The sequence below is a fragment of the Penicillium concentricum genome (genome assembly GCF_028827145.1).
Source record: "Penicillium concentricum strain IBT 3081 chromosome Unknown utg000001l_segment0_segment0, whole genome shotgun sequence".
In the NCBI taxonomy this organism is placed as follows: Eukaryota; Fungi; Ascomycota; class Eurotiomycetes; order Eurotiales; family Aspergillaceae; genus Penicillium; species Penicillium concentricum.
Genome location: NW_026622754.1, coordinates 5330504 through 5353415, shown reverse-complemented (window position 1 = coordinate 5353415; position 22912 = coordinate 5330504). Strand labels below are relative to the sequence as shown.

The window sequence follows — 22912 nt, the reverse complement described above, 5'->3', positions numbered from 1 at the left end:
CACAGCCCTCGAGGCCGGTCTATGAGTGTATGACGTAATTTAGTTGCTTTACCAGTCACGTTAGAATTCCCATTGAAAATGAATATCTCCTTGGGAATATATCAGATTCATTAATCCTCGATTTCATTAAAGAAAAAATATGTCCCCTCATAAATTTATTGCCGAGCTTCCTCTTTCTTCCTCCGAAATAATATGCCCGGACTCTCCACGTTACGGATTAGAGAGTTGCACTTGGGCAGCCCAGAAAGATTTGAAGCCTAAAATCATCGCTCGGCCCTGCACTACTTCGTCTCTCGCAACTTTACTTTGTTTTTTGTCAAGTACTGATCTGGATTGGGCGATCCGAAGTACTGGGGTGGGGTCCTCATCTGCCAGCGATGTACTAATCTCGTTGTCTGCTTTTGACAAATTCGAATACAACGCAGAAGAACAGACCGTGGCTGTTGGTGCAGGGCAAACCTGGGGAGAAGTTGATGGAAAAATCGAGGAAAATGCTCCTGGTCATGCTGGTACGTCAGATATCTCTGCTATATATAGTGCAAAAGGTTAAATAAAAATTACAGTAGTTGGTGCTCGCTGCACATACGTTGGCGTTGGCGGCTCCATACTTGCAGGCGGAATATCTTGGCTCTCATCCGAAAAAGGCCTTGGTGCTGACCCGCACAATATGCTAGACGCAAAGGTCGTCTTGACGGATGGCAGGATTTTGTGGGCGTCCACTGAGCCGGAATTACTGTGGGCATTGAGAGGTGGCGGGGGCAGTTTTGGAGGTAAGGCAAGCTTCACGTATCGGTCTAGATGAACTGTCTACTTATATTCCATATACAGTATTGGTAGAGGTCAAACTACGAGTTTACCCCTACCCGGACAAAATATATTCTGGCCAAATATCCTATCCAAGGTCGGCATTCTCTGTCGTCGCAAAGGCCATTTCAAGATTCACTGCGGAATGTAAGGATCCAAAGATGGCAATGCACATTTTCCCCCTCGATCTTAGCCAAGGTCATTATACGGGCGAGAGTCCAAAGCCGGGTATTGGCCTTCAAGTTTTTGACGCACATGGAGAAACACACGGGAGAAGTACAGTGGGATTCCGCTGGGCTTTGGATATTGAAGGTGCCATCGATGGAACCAGATCCATGACAATTCGACAGTGCAACCAAATTTGGGGTAAACACACGAAAATGCCGATGCTGTGGTATGAATGAGCTGACATAAAAACCAAGATCGTCTTGAAGCTGCCAAAGGGAAAACTACAAACTTCCAGTCATGCCTCATCATTTCCCAGGTCAATGAACAAATGATTTCGAAGGCATGGGACTGGATTGAGAGTTTGACCCGAAAGGACCCATCTCTTTCTCTTGGTGGGACCTATGTCTTGATTGAATTCATGCAGACGGTATGTAATCATCGATTACCTTATCAAAATGGAACCTGCGTTTGTTGACCTGATTTTATTACATCGTTTAGCCAGCTTTTCATTCGGTAGACCCGACGCTGCGAGCCTGGCCGGGTACGCGCGGTCAATCTATTCTGCAACTTGGAACTGGTGCCCCATCTACTTCCAGAGAAAGCAGAGAGTTGGCTTATAGGGAGATCAGAGAGGCTCCGTTCTTTATATGCGGACACAATGAACAATGTGAATTGGAGTACTTCACCCATTCACTTGAGGACTTCAATGACCCAAGAAAGGTGAGCAATGTCAAATTTTCTGCAATTAATTAGAAGCTGACAAGTGTATTGAGATATATGCCGATAACTTTCCGAAGCTACGGGGACTCAAGCGACGATATGATCCCAATGGTGGCCTGAGAGGGCCTTTTTGGAATTGAATGAAGTAGGGTGTTCATGTGATGGCTGTACGCCTGCCATTAAGATAGTCTCCACATAATAGTGTCAAGTAATTACGGAAATGGAGTGTATTCCACATATGGGCTTATATTAATGCTCTCGAAAAGGATTCAATTATTGGAAATGCGGGTTCCTCTCATTCATCTGCCGAGGCTAATGAGACATGCGAACCTCTGTGGTCTTCTGTATTCCCACATGCCCTAATATACTTTCCTGACTGGAATGACGGCTGTCTCTTCGGTCGATTTTTGCCTCGGTTTGAGTGGAAAACAAGGAAGCAGCATCTGGGGCACGGCGGACAAGTGGGATTGGCTTCTGTCGAGGGCTCGATTCTGAGCGCATGTACGCCGAACTCTTGCCGGACCGTTGCAGCACCACTGCGTAGGACTGTCGGAGGGTCGCGTGATTCTAGAAGTAAAGATTAGGTGTAACCTCAATTCTTCTTGAAATGATCGCCTAGACATCTTGTACTACTGGTTTCACGGTAATTCTAGAAGTAAAGACTAGGTGTAACCTCAATTCTTCTTGAAATGATCGCCTAGACATCTTGTACTACTGGTTTCACGGTAATTCTAGAAGTAAAGACTAGGTGTAACCTCAATTCTTCTTGAAATGATCGCCTAGACATCTTGTACTACTGGTTTCACGGTAATTCTAGAAGTAAAGACTAGGTGTAACCTCAATTCTTCTTGAAATGATCGCCTAGACATCTTGCACTACCATCACCTACAGGCTCTGGGCTTGAAACTCAAATATGGACCAAACACACACCCGCGTGATTCATCCACTTCCTTACTTTTAAGCATCACCAGAGAAGCCATCTAAATAGGGGGGAGACAGAAAAGCTCAACGGCCAAGGAATCCTGGCATCATCACCGTAAATTTCTTACTCCGAATTTCGCTTCCAGCTGCATTTGAAGCCGAAACCTCCCCCTATACATCCATACCTATATTTCTATTCAGAATTAACACGATGGCAACAGCTATATCCATTGAGTCAATTGACCAGCTAGAGCACCAAGTGACGGAGTCACTGGTGGCTTTCCGAAGCCAACATGATGAGGCAGATCGCGTCGCGGCCCTGAAGGCAGCGCAAAAGCTAGTGAATGCACTACAGAAGCCGCAAGATTCGGTCTATCATCTGGCATATTCTGTAATTATTAGACCATTCAGGATATTAATCTTGGTGCTAACTCGGGTCTAGCCTACTCAAGCCATGTGTGTGCGTATTGCCCTCGACATGGGTATATTCACAACGCTGACGGAGCGTAATGGACCGGTGTCGCTCGATGACCTGGCAGCCGTGAAAAACGCCAGTCCAATCCTGGTCGGTATGTTGTTTTTCATGGGGCCTTGTGTACTGCATGGGTGATGGGTGGCTGACAATGAATTATTGGGGTAGAACGAGTCTTGCGTGTCTTAGTTGGAATTGACTATGTTGGCGAATGCGGCACCCGGATCTACATCCCAACTACAATGACGCGCCAACTGACTGACCGGCTCAGTATCTCGGTGATCAAGTTAATATTTGATGTTGGCATGCCCACTCTTGCCAAAACCCCCGAGTTCCTCCGTCGCCAGCAACACCAGAGCTCCGAGGGCGTGACTAAAGGTCCATTCCAATTCGCCGAGAAGATCGACGAATCGATCTGGAGCTGGTTCGAACAAAATCCCGAGAAACTTGACCTTTGCGATACCTTCATGGAGGGTGACCGCGGCGCACGACCCAGTTGGCTTGAATGGTTCCCTGTGGAACAGCGTCTTCTGGGTGGTGCTCAAGCTGATGCGGAGACGCTTATGGTCGATATTGCAGGGGGTCGAGGCCACGATCTTGCAGCATTTTTGGAACGCTATCCGGAGGTGAAAGGTCGCTTAGTGCTCGAAGATCAGCCACATGTTTTGAAAGATAGCACTATAGACACGGAGCGTATCGAAAAACTACCATTTGACCTTTTTAAGCCACAGCCTATTCATGGTGAGCTTCGTGCACTTCTAGTTCATCTGGATAATGGCTGACATATGTTCCAGGCGCTCGCATTTATTATATGAAATTCATTCTTCATGACTGGTCCGACGAGGACAATCAAACCATTCTTACCCAGCTGGCTGGTGCAATGAAGCAGGGCTACTCGAAACTGATAATTGAAGAGTTTGTGCTGGCAGATCGCGATAATGCTATGTTACCAGCGATGTGGGATTGGGTCATGATGATTTTCTGTAACGGCATGGAGCGCTCCCAGTCCCAATGGACTCGCTTGCTAGAAGCTGCTGGTTTCCAGATTATCAAATTCTGGGGACCACCTGGTGACGGGCAAAGCATCATAGAAGCCGAACTCAAGTAGTGACTACGGCAAACCTATTCAGACTATCGCGACAAAGCGGGTTTGAACTGGCCTGGCTCTTTTAGGGAATATTACTTTTGAAAATTCGGCTTGTGATTTTGTATGTGATCTTCGCGAAGCTCCCGCGGCTAGAAGACGGAATAATAACTTTCCAGGAAAGACGCCTCGGGAAAATGAACCTGAAGTATGTATTTACTTGTAGAATACCGAGAATATGGCTTATTTTAGGCTCAGTGGTCCGTTGAACTATATTAAGCTCTGAGTTTCCATCCTGAAACCTTATACGCGCTTTTCTACGATATATATTCCACCCCGGGCATCCGAGTAGTACTTGCATGAGGTTGGAACCAATGCAATTCATATCTTATTTTTGTAACGCTAGAAATACATGATCATGCTTCAAAGAGACCGGGCCAGAACGCCTTAAAAGGTGGAAATAATGTAAATACTGAAGTCCGAGCAAATTCGACATCTCAAGACAATTGTCTATTCTGCTCATTGGTGTCCTCGCGGTATGTGCTCCCTGGGGAATGAATGATCCGCCGTGATTGGAGAGACCGCGGAGGGAGTGTCGCTGTAATTTGACACTGATGGGGCGCCGCCTGCAGGGAAATATTGCGCCTGCGGGTTGTTGGTGTACATTGTAGAGGATCGGTTAACCTCAAGATCAGTCGGAGGTTCTTTTACGGCCACAAGGGGTATCTTCGAGTACGACTGACTGGAATCCGCCAGTTGGTTAGCCGCAATTCGTCGTGCCTTTGCTCGACCAAGCGCGTAGTAAGCTATGGCGACGCCGAGGAATATCGCGATAAAACAAGCGCCAAATACAATCGCTGCGATGTTACCCTTGTGATTCCAGTCTGGGTATTGTCAGTACGATGGATATTCTGGGGCATATGGATTTGATGACTAACCGGCTAGCTCCGCTTTGCTCATGGAGCCGGTCGCTGTTGGAGTAGCACTCGTCGTCGATGACGCACTGCTAGTTGACGTTGGGGTACTTGTTGTCGCTGAGGTGCTGCTGGCCGCCACCGAAGAGCTGCTGGCAGTCGAGCTAGTTGTCTCGGTGGTAGATGTGGGGGTCTCTGATGTCTCGGTGGTCTCGGTGGTCTCGGTGGTAGTTTCAGATGTGGGGCTTGCGGTTGTAGCCTCCGTTGTTGAAGTTGTTGTCTCTGATGTGGTCTTTTCTGATGTGGTATTTTCTGCTGAGGTTGCCTCCGTTGTCTCTGCTGCTGTTGTGTCGGTTGTGGCATCGGCTGTTGTGGCGTCGGCTGTGGACGTCACCTCTGCTGCCGCAGTGGTGTCTCTGGCTTGGAGGATATCGCCATATCTGCGTTTCCCGTAGACCTGGGCTACCTCAGTTGGCTCTGAGAGTGGCCATGAACACTCAACGGATGTTGTTGTAGCTGAAATCCACGTGATTTCAGAGGCGTATGGCTGGGCGCGTACCCGGGAGCACAGCACTGTGCAAAGCGCGAATATCGAAATTCGCATGTTGTCGCACCACACTGGGAGATTATGGAACAAAATAAGCGAAAAGATATCCTGGAAAGAGGACCAGAATAATTCAAGATGTTGATAGACTTGAGAAGAAAAAGAAAAAGAAAAGAAACGCCACGCGGGGCGCTAGGCTGAGTAGACACCCGATGGATCTAGTAATTATGCTATGCACTTAGGTATGTTTTGACTTATTTTCGTAATTGTGGAATCAGCCACTAGGGAACTAGAGCAGCTTTAGTTGAACTGCACATATGCCGCGCGGCACCGGCAGATTTTATTCATATCTTGTGCGGTAACATACTACACTCAATGCTTTTCAACATACATCTTATGACTAGTATGCTCTACTCCGTATACTGGAAAGACCTGACAATACTACCATATCACATAACTCTCCCTTAAATTCACAACTGCGCCCCTTCATTTTAGTCTTTTTTGGGCAAACCTTGCATGCCGACTATTTTTAGAATGTTTCGCCAAGAGCACTAAGAATGGGGCCATACAAGAACTCTTGGGATATTTAAAGATGGGGAGATGTTCACAAATGATGCGCTTATAATGACGAATTTTGAAAAGCAGAGACAACAATATCCAATGATCGAATATCTTTCAACGTCAAGTTGTTTATCAAAAACCGATGGGAACTCATGATTGTTGCCTGATATATCAGGCAACAACTCAAACTTTGGGATGGGAGGTTGGCCTTCCAATGATATTCTCCCTGGTCACGAAGAGCAAAGATAGATCTGGAGTCTGGTAAGAAAATACTGGGGGCAACAACGAGTATCGGCATCGAGATCTATAAATGAAATGGTAAATGTACCAAATTTGAGGCTATTCTCAGTTCCCTCTCTTTAAACCAACCAGGGTATCATCTGATTCCCTATCCGCATCATCCAATATCAAACATCTTATTTGACATTCTGGTGAATTTGGAAGTAACCGGAGATCCAAGATGAATGCCAGTAATTTCGAGATGCAGGATCCTGTTATTATCATAAGCACGATACATTACAGCGCCTACACTTTCAATATCACATTACCTACTGGCCTGGATGCGGGTTATATCCGAATTACTGCTGACCGCCATGATCCCATTTCCCCCTGAATTTGCCTGTGTTTTGCATCCAGATAGTCACATATAGTTCCTTTGCATTCCATCCATAGGTATGAATCCAGAAATCTTGCCTATCATCCTTCTGGTATATTTCCTCACATTGTATTCGTCATTATTGAATCCTAGAAGAAACTTCCGACCTTTCGATTCCTCGGGTACATCGAAACAACAGTGTTTCATTTTGCCGAGAAGTCCGGCAGTCAATAATGAGCCGGTCTTATCAAAGACCTTACTAGATCTAAGACTCGTACGCTTCTCCACTCGTGAATTTCTAGTAGTAGTCATATACTCGATCACCTTCTCGTAGAAGCTCAATCCCCCATCCCAGGCTACCAAGTCGAAAGTGAATTCTACTAAGGCTATCTGGCGACCATTTGCTACTAGTGTCCATAAATTAGTCAATAAATACATGAAGGAGATGATAGAATCTGTCCTAGTAGCTGGCTTCAAGTGGTCCTCGTCGAGCCCCGACACAAAACCGAGTCACTGCCCGTAGGTTATACCAAAATTTCTGACACACGGAAAAGCAATGTACCGGGTATTGGAGATGGATTCATTGCTCTTGCCCGTATACAGGTCTTTGTTCGCTTCGCCCAGTATCTCGGCTGGGCTCCTTCTCGCCGGTCCGTTTAAAGAAGAAGTGAGGATAACCTCAAATTTGACACAGCTATGTTTGCAGCTCAAAAACACGATGTCTCTCCTTGAGTTAAAACTCTTAGAATACGCTTTCATTTATTATCGATATATGTGGTAACAAGTCTTTTAAGTAGTCTTTTCAGCAGTATACCAATCACAGTAATGCCAAGCATGTCGGCAAGTGTGAGAACCTCGGGACATATTTGCGCTTGTTATAGATCATACCTTACGGATATGCGGGAAGGATAATGACGCAGTTCAATGCCCCTGTCCGAATACTTCCCGGGCGCCACCTAACTTCGGGTGTCCTGAATGCCAGTTTGGGAAATAGGAGATGAACAGCCACACCCCTATCTCTACTACATCATGGAAGTGATTGGGTGTCTTTTAGCGGCATGGAATTTAACATTGTACACACGATATGGAAGGAATTACCTTTAATGGGGGGATTGTGACATGGCCATGTGGTTTTGTTACAATTCAAGCGGTTATTAACTCCCCAATATTACAATAGTCTGCTGATAATTTCTATGTGAAGGAGTGTCACTTTGATACCCATTGAGTTTCTCATCTAACATACTTTCCGAGCCATCAAACCCAAAAACATCTTGGTCGTACAATATTGGTCAGCTGAACCTGGGCATGGGGTTTTATTACTAACAGTTTTCTCCGAAAAGGATAGTATTATTTCTTTCCATTCAGATTTCAGTGTTTAACAATTTGGCTTTTGATTTAATGTCGGTTCAAACCTGCGTCTCCAACTCGTGGGTTCTCGCTAAGGTTTTGATGCGAACGTCGTACCTGTCCTATATAGTAACAAGGCAACCAGGCACACTCTACAGATAAAATCTTGGAAGTTACTTGCTTAATCCGGGACTTTCTATGATCTATGCAAATATCCACATATATGAATTATTTGCCCGTGGGTTACATTCGGGAGGTTTGATATAATGCCGATGACTTAAAGTTCGGGGGACTTCGAGCATGTCTTCTGGTATTTTACTACAATAGATCAAGTATTTTACGATTTCTATCGTTATTGATGACAATGCATAACGTCAACTGGCGCAGTATAAACCGGAACTGGGTAGAAATTATCTGAGAGAAGAACGACGAAGATACACATTGAATCTATTCTTAATGGAACCAACGGGTCTATCCCGCCTCAGGAAGATGCTGCAATTTTCTTTCTGCATAATCATCGGCAAGTATACATAAAATAGAAGAATCATTACTACCCCAGAAAATATCCTGTGGCCACTTTGTACCTAATTGGAACACAAAGATATACAAGCAACAAATATACGATTTTACCTCCCAACAATTGTCTAACAACCACATGGTTCCTTGAATATAAGGAATTGATTGGGCCGGGAGAGATAACTAGGAAACATCACACTCATCATCCTGATGATTAAACCTCGTAGGTCAGCTGCAAGACGTTCCCGAGAGTCATTTGGTGAATGAAAGATATATTTAAAGACGTTTTACTTACACAAAGCGAACACGGATACCACAAGCCAAATTTCAAGATATTGACTCGAGGTAAAAAGAGGACTCACACACCATGACGAAGATACGGCTCATTTTGGGCATAATTACTCTGTTGTCTATGACGGCGCATGCGGTGTCTGCGGTGGGCCAGGACACGCGTGCTGCCAAAAGACAGTCGTCGGGAAACCGACTTGTCTTTGCACACTTTATGGTAAACATGCCCTCGAATTTCTTCATTGTGTCGGAGATATTCTGATCATCTTAAAGATTGGAATTGTCAGCGACAGAAGGAGTGCGGCGGACTTTGACGATGATATGAAGCGTGCTAAGTCTTTAGGAATTGATGCATTTGCTCTGAACATTGGCGTGGATCCCTATACTGATCAACAGCTCCAACTGGCATACGAATCTGCTGCCAATAATGACATGAAAGTGTTCTTGTCATTCGATTTCAACTGGTGGCATATTGACCAGGCTACTGCAGTTGGCCAGAAAATTGCCCAGTATGCTAGCAAGCCTGCACAACTCATGGTCGACAACAAGGTGTTCGTTTCATCATTTGCCGGAGATGGAATAAATGTTGCAGCATTGCGAGCTGCAGTTGGAAGATCGATCTTTTTTGCGCCCAATTTCCACCCAGCTATGGGGACAGACATCTCGACAGTTGACGGCCTCTTGAACTGGATGGCGTGGCCAAACAACGGAAACAACAAAGCACCAACTCCAGGTCACAGTGTTTCTGTGGCTGACGGGGATCGAGAATATGTCAACGCCCTTGGCGGAAAAGCTTATGTTGCCCGTCAGTGTTTCCATGTCCATTGAGATTAGAATTGGGTTTCTGACTGTTAAACAGCTGTATCTCCATGGTTCTTCACCCATTTCGGACCTGAAGTGTCTTATAGCAAGAACTGGAACTTTCCATCTGATCTCCTATGGTTTAACAGATGGAATGAGATCCTTGCAATGAAACCCCGATTTATCGAAATTGTGACATGGAATGACTATGGAGAGAGTCATTACATTGGTCCTTTGAAATCACCACATACTGATGATGGGGCCTCGAAATGGGTCAATGACATGTGAGAAACATCAAAACCACTCTTTCAAAGCTATAATCCCCATTTCAGCCAACTCAACTAACAAATGACTACAGGCCCCACGACGGATGGCTGGACATTTCAAAACCATACATTGCTGCATTCAAAGCAGGCGAGTCGTCTCCAAGCAGTCATATCTCATCCGATGAGCTGGTCTACTGGTATCGACCTGCACCACGTGGGGTGGACTGTGACTCCACAGATACTTGCATGGTACCAGCAAACAATGGCAGTGGAAATTATTTCATGGGTCGACCAGACGGCTGGCAGTCCATGGCCGACTCTGTCTTCGTTGTATCACTGCTTACATCCCCAGCCACAGTGCAGGTCAATAGCGGCGGGAGCGTCTACAATTACGAAGCACCAGCAGGTGCAAGTGCAAAGGAGGTCCCGATGGGAGTTGGCTCGCAAAGCTTCGCAGTCATTCGCAGTGGGCAGACTATTCTCTCAGGGACTAGTCTGAAGGAGATCATCAACGGATGCGTGTGTGGTTTGTATAACTTCAACGCCTATGGTAGGTGGACTATAAAACGACTGGTTGAGTCTCCATTTTAACTGTGGTATCTAGTTGGAACCCTTCCAGCAGGATTCAGTGACCCCCTCCAGCAAGATGGGCTTTCTGCCTTTACACAGGGTCTGCGTGTTCACACATGTCAGCCGACCCCCTCATTAGGTACAGTACCCCCAGATCCTCCATCTACAAGTACGACCAGCACCTTGCCAGGTTCCCCCCGACTACAACACCACCACCTGGACCACCTGGACAATGCTCGACTGTCGTGAGCACGGTCACAGTTACTAAGACTCTGACTCCAACAGCTTGTCCCCCTCCAAACGGCGGCAGCGGCGGCAGCGGTGGGGGAGGTGGTACCGGTGGAGGAGGTGGGACTGGAGGAGGTGGTGGAGGTGGCAGTGGTGGAGGTGGAAATGGTGGAGGAGGTGGTAGTACCTGCATTGCGGGAACTGGAACCAATAACTATATTGGGCTGTGTGCCTTCTGCTGCAACTATGGTTATTGTCCACCCGGACCCTGCACTTGTACCCAGTATGGAAATGCTGTCTTGCCTCCACCATCAACCGGAACTCATGGGGCACCTCTTATTGGCGAGGATGATTCGTATTTGGGTCTTTGCAGTTTCGCGTGCGATCATGGGTATTGCCCCCCTACAGCCTGCAGAGTGGTTTGAGAATTACTCTACAAGGATTGAGATACAGTTCTCCCAATATATTATCGATATGTGGATATAAAAGCATAAAAGTAGTTTTCATAGGCCGGTCTAGGTTCCGGTATTTCCAAAATATATGGGTTTGCCATGTGCCAATGTAGACTATTAACTGGGTTGGTGGTGAAATCGTCCTCAAGTTCAAATTAGAGCATCAAGATTGCTAAACTAGATTTTGTAGCAACCCCTTTGTGCATGTCAAAAAGTTCGAAAGGCAAGGAATGCCAAGGAAGTCGAGCCTCAAACTCAATCACTACAGCAATCCTGCCAGAGCTTGAACTGCACCGCAAGCTAGCACGAGACCAGTGGGCCTTGACCTCGCAGCCACACCGGCCACGGGAGTAGGACTGACGGTGGCAGCAGCGGGTGATGCCTCGCTACCCGACGCAACTTCAGTAGTACTTGGAGTAGTGGTACTGCCATTGTTTACTGTTGCGGCAACCGCATTAGCAGTGGAAGTGATTGTGACCGGCAACAACGTTATCTGATCCCAAGGGAGGGTTGAGGTGCTAGTGCCAGGCGTAACGGCCCCTTTCCCGGTAACAGTGTCTGTACAAGTATAAGCCCCGGTTGGGAGATCGGTCATATCGCAGACAACGTGGTTGTATCTGTTGTATTAATGAGCAATCAATTGTACATCGCGGCAATGGTTGAGGGTTGGGTAAACGCACATGTTGTCAGACTCAGCACTGATCAGATATTCGACACTGGTTGGGGCCGCGGTCAAAAATAGGCCAGGGCCCATACCACATTCTGTGCTATTGGTGCGACCGGCTGGGCAATTGATACTGTATGTAGTTGTTGCTGATTGCTATTTAGAATTAGTTGGATATTCGCGGATCATTCCAATTGATACCAACCTCTGCCAAAACTTCACCCAACAAGGACTGAGGGTCGGCATTTGGAATGAACAGAGAGACAACGGGATATTCTGCAGCAAGTCCCAGAGTTGTAAATGCCAGAAGAGCTTTCAGAATCATTATGTGCTGGTGTCTCTCTTTATATGGTGATGGTTGAATACAAAAGTAGAGATGGTATTTGACGAGCACTGGATTATTTGAGGAATCTAGGAGTCTTACATTAGAACAATAAGTTATATCTCTGATGAGCACACTATCATCATCATTTTATAACCCTGCCCTGTTATTACGGAAACTTCTTGCGGGTGTTACTGTATATCGAGATGATGAAACTTACATGTCATACGGATCAAAGGCCGATGACCATCATGAAATCCTCATCTTACCATTCAATATTGGAAATTGTGGTTCGAAGCCAGGAATAATACAAAAAGATACAAAACATCATGATATATGTATCTGGTCATTCAAATCATAATAGTGCATCGTCTCGGCTCTGGTGAAAGCGCTGCACTGAACATTGGAAGACAAGTTTATAACAGGAATATTCATATGTTATCGTCATTATTACCACTCACGAATAGAGCCATCCGGGCCATAGAACTCCTTGGGCTGCCAAGGCTTTGTCTCCTTGCTGATCTTCCGTACCAGGTCTTCGTCAATATCAATTCCCAAGCCGGGCTTACAGGGCGCAGCCACATATCCCTCCTTGATATCAAAGACCGTCTTATCCACCAAGTAGCTGTTCAGGTCAATATCTCCAGCTTCAACATTGTAGTGCATACCCAGCGACATCTCTTGGATGACAAAATTGGGTATCGAGACGGCCACTTGGAGAGAGGCTGCCAAGGCGATGGGGCCCAGAGGACAATGAGGCGCGATAGCAACATCGTAGGCTTCGGCCATATTTGCGATACGCATAGTTTCGGAGATGCCTCCTGCGTGCGCAATATCCGGCTGTAGGATATCTACCGAGGAATCCTCCAAGAACCTCTTAATGTCCCACCTGGAATACAAACGCTCGCCGAATGCTATAGGAATTGTAGTCTGCTCGGAAAGTTGTTTGATCGCTTCGGGATGTTCGCATAGTAGAGGTTCTTCGATGAACAGAGGGTGGTAGGGTTCCAGCGCCTTGGCGAGCTGCTTAGCCATAGGCCTATGCAAGCGACCGTGGAAGTCCAGACCGGCATCAAGACCCAAAGCCTTTACCTGCTTCAAGCGTTCCACGCAGGAATCTAAAACGGCGGGCGAGTCTAGCCAGTTGACATCTTCGGTAGCGTTCATCTTGACACACTTGAGGCCTTGGGCGATTCGCTCTTTCCTATTGTCAAAATTTGTAAGAATTTCGGTGGCCTTGATTGTTTACTGTTTCGGAACTCACGCTGCTGCCTCAACATCACTTGGTCGGTCACCGCCAATCCAGGCATAAACCTGCACCTTCTGGCGCACCTTCCCGCCCAGGAGCTGGTACACGGGAACACCCAGCTTTCGGCCCTTCAGATCCCACAAAGCGATGTCAATTCCCGACAGAGCTGACATGAACACCGGTCCACCCCGATAGAACCCGAGCCGCCATACTGTTTGCCAAATGTGCTGGATGTCACTGTGTAAGGTGATTAGACCTTTCTCTGTGATCAGACACGAGGGGTTCATGCATACTCTGCTTCGTATCCTATAATGCGAGTGATGATCTCATCGAGTGCTCCTTCGACTGCAAGGGAATGTCCTTCGAGTGTGCCCTCTCCCCAGCCGAAATTCCCCTCATCGTCGGTGACTTTAACAAACAGCCAGCGAGGCTTTACACGGAAGTGCTCGATGGACTTGATCTTAGCCATGGTGAATGAAATCGGGTATTGTATCCTGGAGCAGCAACCAAATCCGGGATGCGACCATGTTATAGAAGGCTCGCAAATCCAACCCCCATCAAGCATCCCACGCGGGGCCCTCGGGGAAAGTCCGGTTAAGCGGATTGCCGTGTATCAGTTCCCCCACGTCGAGGTCCAGTATAAGCATTCTTTACTTGATTGGTGGGAAAATCAGGGCCACTCTATGCGGGGCAAGAAATATGGATCGGATAAGCCAAGCTGTACCCACACTTGTATAATTTTATATATAGAAAGACGTGCGCCTATTAACATTGCTTATTCTAAAAGGTTCAATGAAGCCTTGTACATTGTAACCTGAAAATGGCTTTTACCTTGTCTCGAAAGTTGTGATTCTTTTGACTACTCTCGGTCGAAGCACTCCTTTTCATTCGGACTCTCCGGTGAAGCATTCACCACTGGGTGTCGTGTATGAGAGAGACTTGATCCGAGACTCTGCCTTGGCCCTTCATATCCCGATTACTGTTGGGTGATCCCATCTCCCATATTGTTTGCTAGGCTGAGCGCTTGTTTGCTAGTCATGAGTGTATATACACCTTACCTTTCATAGATTAAATGAGTAAGATTTCTTCCTTCTCTCTCTCCAGCTTGTCCTATATAGTTCCTCTGTATTTCATAGTTCTAAATCCAGAGATCTTGCACTTTGTCATCCTTCTGGTATACATCTCCTCGCTGTATTCGTCACCATCGATTACAAGTACAACACATGGGAAGCCGCAATCCACACAAAGTTTGCCATCGATGGAGCAGCGATCGGAGATTCGAAAGCGCAGTTATAATACGTCTATTTCGATCTCTCGGCACAAGGCACAAGTTCAAGCTATACTTCTTCCACAACTCACATTTACGTGTGATTCTCCCTCCAATATTTACGATTTTAACACAATTTTGGACCACCTTAGCCATGTGCATGGTAAAAAACCAACTCTTTGCGAACTGCTCCGCTCAAACGATTTGAGTGTTAATCCCTCTTTTGAATAAGATATGCCGAAGCATTCTACTATCTGATCCCTCCATATGAAGTTATTTTATCAATCATAGTCCGAATAGTAGGTAGAAATTCTCATAGATACATTGATTCGAAGTATAAAATGCCAAGACGGAGAAAAGGCCCCGTCTCCAGAGCTTCTGCGTATTATGAACCCCCACGCTCGGATAGTAGATTCCGAGATCGTCGTTAGGCCTGGGCATGAGATGACTAGGGCCACCATTTGATGAACCTCACAATTGTAGCTGGAGATACGGAGTAATAGTTCATGATGAAACTCACTCGCCAGGAAGTCACCCGACATGACAACCGGGAATCGTGCTGGGTCGTGATCCATGGGGCTGTCTACGATGTCACAGGTAGGGACTTGAAATCCCTGCGGAAGCTACTACCCCAGGCTGACTTAGGTAGACTTTTTAAACTCCCACCCAGGTGGTGTAGCTGTGATTTTGCGCTGTGCGGGTAAAGACGCGACTGAAGATTTCGACTCTGTTCATACGGTAGAGTTGTTGAGCGAAGCACTCCCTCAAACCGCGTTTCAAGGCTACATTGATCCCACTGGATTGGAAAAGCCGAACAACAAGCCAGATGGAGTGGATGAGGAGCAACCAAAGCCAAACCATGACAGTCTTCCGCCATTACAAAGTCTGATTAATCTCCATGATTTTGAACGAGTTTCTGGGCAGAGACTACGTGACACGACATGGGCTTATTACTCGTCCGGTGCTGATGACGAGATCAGCAAACGGAATAATGCCCTGGCATATCAAAAGGTTTACCTTCGTCCACGTATCCTACGAAAGATTCCTACTGTGAATACAGCCAATACAATCTTAGGGTTCTCTACCACACTGCCTGTTTACATCTCCCCAGTGGGTCTTGCAAAGCTTGCCCATCCGGAGGGGGAGTGTGCGCTAGCAGCTGCAGCTGGTAAGGAAGGGCTGGTCCAAGTACTCGCAAACGGGTCCAGCATGCCGATTGAACAAGTGATGAAGAGCCGTGTCTCGCCAGATCAACCTATTTTCCAACAACTTTACGTGAATAAAGATATCCAGAAGTCTGTTGAGACTGTACGGCGAGCTGAAAGAGAGGGTGCTAGTGCTATTTGGATTACGGTCGACTCACCCGTGGTGGGGAAACGCGAGATGGACGAACGGCTCAATTTGAGCGTGACGGTATGTAGCCTGCGCGGGTAGGTGCCTTTGTATCTTTCCTCTATTTACTAATGTGTTTCAGGACACGAGTAATACTGCACAAGGAAAGGGGCTAGCCAAGATCATGGCCAGCTCAATCTCTCCATTCATTGACTGGGAGATTCTCACCTGGATTCGCCAACTAACAGATCTCCCTGTTGTGATCAAGGGAATCCAATGTGTGGAGGACGCCGTCCTTGCCTACCAGCATGGTGCGCAAGGCATTGTACTCTCAAACCACGGAGGACGCTCACAAGACACGTATGATATCTCACAAACATGACTCATTTCCCTCGTCGGTGGTATGTTGACTTATATAAACAGGGCACAATCCCCACTTCTGACTCTACTCGAGATTCGAAAGTTCGCGCCTCACTTGATTGAGAGCAAGATGCAGATCTTTATCGATGGTGGCATTCGCCGAGGAACAGATGTACTCAAGGCAATTGCGCTAGGGGCCACTGCTGTTGGATTGGGTAGACCCTTTTTGTATAGCTTGTCTGGATATGGCGAGAAGGGGGTGCGGCGGATGATCGAGATCCTACGACAGGAGATCGAAATGAATATGGTTTTTCTGGGAGTGACCAGTCTCGATGAGTTGAGACCCGAAATGGTGAATATCAGTCGATTGGAGAAACATTTGATAGCCAGTGTAAAGCTCTAAGCTTAGAATATCAAATGCCAAGACTATTCTCTGAACCCCCACGCGGGGATCCTCCGATGCGGGGGAACTCGAGTCTCAAAAAAAGCATACAATTCTCTTTTGATCCTCACAAAATGTCTGAAATTGATGTCCTAGTCTATGGATTGGGAGCGTAAGTTCAGCATATTTCAATAATAATATGTGCTGACTTCTGTAGGATTGGCTCCTTCTATGCCTTTGTTCTGAGTCGCTCCAACCGTGTGCGACTATCAGTCGTGGCACGTTCGAACTATGAGGCTGTGAAAGCAAATGTGAGTATTTCACTGGCCACTAAGCCATTCTAGTATTAACAGATGCGCTCCAAAGGGAATTACCATCGATAGCGAAAATCATGGTCAACATACTGTCCATCCACACCGAGGCATGCGATATATATGCACCATTCAAATCGAAATATTCTGCTGACAGTCCAACTAGTGGTAAAATCCGTTACCGAAGTTCCACCAGTTGACTACATCGTGTGCGCCCACAAGGCAATCGATCAGGATGAAGTAGTAGCTCAATTACAGCCAGCAATCGACAGCAGGACTACCATTGTCGTCATCCAGAATGGCGTTGGTAACGAGGAACCGTTCCGAAAGCAGTTCCCAAAGAACACGATCATAACCTGCGTGGTAGGTTCTCTTCCCATCGTCAATTTCACAGTCCCATCTGACATCCAAAGACGTGGGTAGGAGCCACCCAGACAAGCCCCGGAATTGTAGCACATGGCAAATCCGAGGATATGCAGATCGGCCTATTCCCCAATCCCGAGGTCGAAAGCGAAGTCGAGCAACAACGACTTCAAACATTCGCCGATCTCCTCCGAAATGGCCAAACTCAGTTCCAGATTCTTGAGAATATGCAGATCCAGCGATGGGAGAAGGTGGTTTGGAATGTCGCATGGAACTCCTTGACTACCCTCACCCTGGTGGATACACAAACATGGTTGAAGTCATCGGAAGATGCTACGCCTTTTACACGCCAGTTGATGCAGGAGGTCATTGACATCGCTCGTGCCTGTGGTGTGCCGCTGAAAGATGATCTAGTTGACCAGCTTATGGACAAGATCAATGCTATGCCTGGGATTGGAAGCAGCATGCAGACGGATTGCAAAAGTGGTCGACCAATGGAGATTGATGTCATCTTGGGATTCCCAGTGCGGAAATCTCGTGAACTCGGCATCCGAGCCCCCTTTTTAGAGACCCTCTACGTTCTTCTTCGAGCGGTTGATGGTCGACTGAGAGCCGCGCGGTAGGACTTGGAATACGATGCTTGATTCGGATTCAGCTCGATGGTGTAAGGCTTGCTATAGAAATTACATAAATTGAAGGGTGTATGTATTTCACAGGTCCCACCAAGATTGGACCAAAGTTATTTCAGTCGTCCGTGATACTCTAACGTACTCGAGATAAAGATCAGTCGGCCACTTTTCATGAGGGTGGATGTCATCCGTAGCACCATATACTATACCCTTTTCGTCTTGCTCGGCCGTACTCGGCGTCGATTATAGAGCAAGTAGGGCTCATGCAAGATGGTCGACATATCGCGAGAATGTAATCTTTTTGCTCCTCAAAGATCTGTCCCATCCATGGTACAAGACGCTGTCTCTCAACCTCCCCAAATCCCAAACAAACCCCCACGACGGGGGATATGCAAAAGAATGCGCTGCAAAGAACCTAGACCAGGGCTCCAGATACTTTTTACAATATGTCAAAACGACGTGACCAGTTATGAAGTCCAAAATGAAATGGGTAAAGCAAGCCAGCTTACTTGTCCAATAATCTATCGCAGGGGGCTCACAAAAATAAGAAAAGCCCACGTCCAAATAAATATATACCCTCGAAACATAATATAACGTATTCAAATCAAATAAAAATTCGTAGCGCGTAAATGAGTCATCAGGTCTGAGGAGGAGATGGTGGACGCCGGATCTCCTGTAGCTGAATCGAGGTAGTCTTGTCGACTTCCACTTCCGTGGCGCCGTCTGGGGAATCGGGAAGGTTGTTATTCTCCGCTTCCTGGTCGACAGCGAACCTCCAGCGGTTATCGGCACCCATGAACATGCGGAAACCATAGCGTTTGTTTAGAGTCGTGAGATGAGCATGCCGTTTGGCACTGCTCCATTTGTGCGTATCGGCAAAATCAGGAAGCATTTGGCTGTGCGAAATCCAGGGAATGATGGCTCCAATGGAGCGTGGCATTCTGGGTCCCCGGAACCGCCCGTGTCGTGTTCCGAACACCACAAGCACGACCAGCGTGTCAAAGATAATGATGGCTAGAGCGATGGCAAGTGATGGGCCCGACGGAACCATGCGCCAAGTACTGCGGGTTATAGTGGCATTTGTGGCCAGGACTGGGTGAGCAAGAGGTTCGAGATAAATATCGCGCCAAATTGAGAAGTAAGTGCTATAGACCCATTGATATACATTTTGAGTCATGTTGGTCAGAAGATCCGGGTTCAGAGCGTCAAAATTGGGGTCTTCGCGTTCGTAGAGCCGGGCAACAAGGAAGCCTGCCCAATCATAGGATGAAATGTTGTATGTTCCATTCTGCATGGTAGTATTTCCTACAAAGCTGCTAGGAATAGCAGCAAAGACTTTGTTGAATTGACCGAGACTCACGGTTGCATTGTCATACATGGTTCCATGGGTGATTGATGTTTTAGGGACAGGTTCATGCCAACAGATCTGTCCCTTCTGGTCGAAAGAGATAGAATAGTGTTGCAATCTTGCCTGGGGTTCGCAGTGCAATGCAATTGTGTTGTCATCCGTGATTGGGGTGCCCGCCAAATAATCCCAGCGACCGACAACTACAACGGTCGACGTCTGGCAGATGTCCGATTCGCCGACGTCATCTGGGGACAGGAAGTGAATAGAGAGCGAGATTCCTTCTTCTTTGCTCTTCAGCGGTGGCATGCGTGCCATGCATTCCATGGACGAATTGTCAAATAGTTTATATCGCCAATGCTGGCGACCATTGCCCTTATCATGGACTAGAGCGTCGGAGGAAAGGGGCTGACACTTGAGCTCAGTTCCAACACCAAGCGTTGAGGCGCCGTAAATCACATCCGGGTTACGATTGGTCACGTGGATTGGGACAAAAGACTGGTTTGGGCTAGTCCAAGACAGCATAGGGACTCCACTACTGATGCTAGTCTGAATCAAATCATACTCGGTGAACTCTGCGGCGAAGTCCGTCTGCCAAAATGTAGACTGGCTGTAGTTCATGGACAAATCCTTGGTGTCCAATGTTGAGGTTGTCAATTGTTGAGTGAATAGCCCACCCGCAACGACAGTCAACGCCATGTTAGCGACGCATGCAATTGATACGAGGCCCAGCAAGAGATGCCGGTCGCGAACTGACTTGAAGAAAATGGCGAACGGACTTTGGGACGAATAGTTCAGTGACAACGACGTCTTTGCTAAGGCGTTGCCGCGTTGCAAGTGGACCCAAGGCTCCAAGACACTGAGGTTCCGGTGAATCGAGGTACATAGAGCTCCCACGGACGATGCAACGACAGACGGTAGGAAGGAAAGAACGACTTGGAACGCGCTCGAGTCGGATTGGGTCATGTGGCGGAAGCGGCCGTTTCGCATTAAAGATGAAACCACTAGTCCGATGAGGATAATGACCCCAGCTAGCGCCAAGAATTCAATAAGGAAGAAAGGAATTACGAGAAAGTGAGGCATTGGATCAACACGGGTTTGGAGATTCTCTCCAAGCTGGACAGGGGAGCCTAATGATATAGTCAGTTATAATTATCGACGATGAACAGCATTCGGGTGGCACAGACCATCTTCGGCGAGGATCTCTAGCCTGTTGCCAGAAGGGCCTGGTCGCCAGTAACATCGAGCATTTCTGAAGATACGGCGAAGTTGCCGAGTAGAGAATTGATGAAATTCCGCGACTGGCTCTGCGAGGATGTTGGATGGGTGAAAGATATCAGCGGCAATACTGCACATGGCACCAATGGACCCTGGGTCACTTTGGAGAAACAGTTCACGGGAACTATACATGTAGAGGAGATACACCGCGGTCAAAATGGCCAGTGTAAGAATGAGCTCAGACCACAGAGCCGCAAATTTAACGACGGCGATAGCAACTTGGTTCGACATGCGTGAGGCGGCAAGGTTGCTTGGTGCGCTATCAGGGTCGAACAGGCGACCGAGCGTGAGTACAAAGCTCTGCTTGACATCCCGCTCAATTTTGTTTTCAAATTCGGTCTCTGTCATCACGGTCGATGTATCGAGTACTAGCACAGGCTGTATATCTCCTAACTCCTGGCTGATGATAGGGAGTTCGGTCACCGTGCGAGCCCCAGTGGTAGCATTTTCCCGGATGAAGAGCATGTCACTGGTGAACGGAGCGCGTTGAGAGAGCAGAGCTTGGAAGTGTTCAATGTTGAACTCAGCTTTTGTGAGCTTACGTTTGGTAGCTCGATCGATATCAATAGATATTATGGAGCTGTTGGAGTGCATAGCCACGCGACCCTCCGCTTTGTGATAGATGATATCACAAGCAAAGGCCACACCGGACGCTGAGTACTCACTCAAGGTCGGATTCGAGTGTGTACTGGTCATATTCACTCCGATGAGCATACCATATAGATCATACGGATCGCAGCCGAATTCCGTGAAGGCCTGGGTTCGGTTTGGAAATGCTTCTTTGGCAGTAGCACTGATCATCGGCTCCCAATACCTTATTTGCAGGTAATCGGTGGCAGGGAAGAAGACACTCTCGTATTCAAAACCAATGGCGCATTTTGGAGCGCCTCCGTACGCATCATTCAGATCAATACCACTAGCCTTCCATGAAATTGTTGGATATGCCGCCTCAGGATCATGGATAGCAACGGTGAGCCCGTCCACAATTGGAACATTCTCACATGCAAGTTCCGCCCAATACAGCGTCTGATCAACAGTCCATATTATGCTCTCGTCTTGGTGGCTATCGGGTATTTCCACGGGCCCCCACGGCGTACTTGGAGGACCGGGACCGGCGCAATTGCTCGTTTGAGGAAAGCACATCGTCAAGAGTATTGTTGGCTTGCGTTGAGATCCAGTTCGCTTGTGTGTTCAAATCCACCAAGTTGGACCAGCTTTTTACGGTTCCGTAGTCGACTACCGTCACCTCGCGTAGCTCAAGTACTGTACTCTGTAAAGCGGGAAGAATCATCCGAATCGAGAGTGTGACTAGGGAAACCCAGAGCACCACCCAGTGGCGGCGGCGTGCAGCATTGATCGGAGTGAGAATCGTTTGGCCGAAGTTGTAGTTGATGAAGAGAACGGTCGCCGGCGCTCCCTCGGGTCGAGACAACTGGAAGTATGGTTCTAGGCGGAGGACATCGAAATCGGTGACAGTCCACACCACGACGAGCACGAGGGCCACGATGATAGGAACGTAATTGTAAGCAAATGATTGTCCGGAGTTGACATCTTCTGTGTAGCCAAAAAAGACCAATCCCCCTTCGCGCTCGCTATACTGCCGCAACCCTTCGAGGGTCAGCAGCATCGTCAACATCAAACATATAAGGGAGATCAGGTAGGGCGGGCGCAGAGCCACTGGGCGCCAACCACGAGGTTGAGGGCGGATTCGAAACAAACGAGACGGTGCAAAGCGACCTAGTTCACATCTCGGTCAGCATATACTCGTATACGCCACGAGGTTCAACGGGGACGCGAAGGGAGAAGGGGTGTCAGACGAGAACCACCACTCACCGATATCTCGTGCCCAGCGCCCTGCCCCGTCACTACCAGACATGCTATATAAGGTCCCGAAGGCGGACAATGTAATTGATACAATCGAAGAGCATTGCCGAATCAAGTTTCAACCATTCAACAAGACTCTGGCGCAAACACGGGCCATGGTTCAACAAATAGAGGCTAAGGTGTAAGGGAAAAAAAGATCATTAAAGCTCGTAAAACCAGAATGAAAATAATGATCAGCCCAAAGCCAAGAAAATGGGATGGGTCTCAGGCATGACGAAACAAAAGAAGGGGAGAATCGATTTTGCTGTGGCTGTGAGGCTGTGCCGTGCCTGTAC

General features: G+C 47.4%; 9 protein-coding genes across 9 annotated transcripts; 5 read left to right on the top strand and 4 right to left on the bottom strand.

The window, feature by feature from the left end:
* Nucleotides 1-139: 139 nt before the first annotated feature.
* Nucleotides 140-1208, top strand: N7517_002039 (FAD-binding oxidoreductase; the record flags this gene model as incomplete). The annotated part of the gene is made up of 3 exons (XM_056719769.1): nucleotides 140-509; nucleotides 564-770; nucleotides 829-1208. The coding sequence occupies 3 exons, from the start codon at nucleotides 140-142 to the stop codon at nucleotides 1206-1208; spliced, it is 957 nt and encodes a 318-aa protein (XP_056583904.1).
* A 1616-nt stretch (nucleotides 1209-2824) lies between these two features.
* On the top strand, nucleotides 2825-4193 carry N7517_002038 (O-methyltransferase family 2; the record flags this gene model as incomplete). Its single annotated transcript, XM_056719768.1, has 4 exons — nucleotides 2825-3004; nucleotides 3056-3182; nucleotides 3254-3826; nucleotides 3880-4193. The coding sequence occupies 4 exons, from the start codon at nucleotides 2825-2827 to the stop codon at nucleotides 4191-4193; spliced, it is 1194 nt and encodes a 397-aa protein (XP_056583903.1).
* A 495-nt stretch (nucleotides 4194-4688) lies between these two features.
* On the bottom strand, nucleotides 4689-5687 carry N7517_002037 (uncharacterized protein; the record flags this gene model as incomplete). The annotated part of the gene is made up of 2 exons (XM_056719767.1): nucleotides 4689-5053; nucleotides 5108-5687. The coding sequence occupies 2 exons, from the start codon at nucleotides 5685-5687 to the stop codon at nucleotides 4689-4691; spliced, it is 945 nt and encodes a 314-aa protein (XP_056583902.1).
* Nucleotides 5688-9013: 3326 nt separating this feature from the next.
* N7517_002036 (glycoside hydrolase family 71 protein) lies at nucleotides 9014-10820 on the top strand (the record flags this gene model as incomplete). The annotated part of the gene is made up of 5 exons (XM_056719766.1): nucleotides 9014-9151; nucleotides 9208-9739; nucleotides 9794-10019; nucleotides 10094-10551; nucleotides 10606-10820. 5 exons carry the CDS (start codon nucleotides 9014-9016, stop codon nucleotides 10818-10820), a joined length of 1569 nt encoding a protein of 522 aa, XP_056583901.1.
* Nucleotides 10821-11513: 693 nt separating this feature from the next.
* Nucleotides 11514-12240, bottom strand: N7517_002035 (uncharacterized protein; the record flags this gene model as incomplete). The annotated part of the gene is made up of 3 exons (XM_056719765.1): nucleotides 11514-11868; nucleotides 11932-12071; nucleotides 12121-12240. 3 exons carry the CDS (start codon nucleotides 12238-12240, stop codon nucleotides 11514-11516), a joined length of 615 nt encoding a protein of 204 aa, XP_056583900.1.
* Nucleotides 12241-12687: 447 nt separating this feature from the next.
* N7517_002034 (mandelate racemase/muconate lactonizing enzyme family protein) lies at nucleotides 12688-13955 on the bottom strand (the record flags this gene model as incomplete). The annotated part of the gene is made up of 3 exons (XM_056719764.1): nucleotides 12688-13441; nucleotides 13502-13723; nucleotides 13780-13955. 3 exons carry the CDS (start codon nucleotides 13953-13955, stop codon nucleotides 12688-12690), a joined length of 1152 nt encoding a protein of 383 aa, XP_056583899.1.
* A 1307-nt stretch (nucleotides 13956-15262) lies between these two features.
* N7517_002033 (FMN-dependent alpha-hydroxy acid dehydrogenase) lies at nucleotides 15263-16848 on the top strand (the record flags this gene model as incomplete). The annotated part of the gene is made up of 4 exons (XM_056719763.1): nucleotides 15263-15350; nucleotides 15403-16166; nucleotides 16228-16445; nucleotides 16509-16848. 4 exons carry the CDS (start codon nucleotides 15263-15265, stop codon nucleotides 16846-16848), a joined length of 1410 nt encoding a protein of 469 aa, XP_056583898.1.
* A 113-nt stretch (nucleotides 16849-16961) lies between these two features.
* Nucleotides 16962-18124, top strand: N7517_002032 (ketopantoate reductase family protein; the record flags this gene model as incomplete). Its single annotated transcript, XM_056719762.1, has 4 exons — nucleotides 16962-16999; nucleotides 17045-17142; nucleotides 17296-17501; nucleotides 17552-18124. The coding sequence occupies 4 exons, from the start codon at nucleotides 16962-16964 to the stop codon at nucleotides 18122-18124; spliced, it is 915 nt and encodes a 304-aa protein (XP_056583897.1).
* A 643-nt stretch (nucleotides 18125-18767) lies between these two features.
* N7517_002031 (DUF3433 domain-containing protein) lies at nucleotides 18768-22629 on the bottom strand (the record flags this gene model as incomplete). The annotated part of the gene is given in 4 exon segments (XM_056719761.1): nucleotides 18768-20605; nucleotides 20663-21849; nucleotides 21860-22490; nucleotides 22587-22629. The coding sequence occupies 4 exon segments, from the start codon at nucleotides 22627-22629 to the stop codon at nucleotides 18768-18770; spliced, it is 3699 nt and encodes a 1232-aa protein (XP_056583896.1).
* Between the last annotated feature and the right edge of the window lie 283 nt (nucleotides 22630-22912).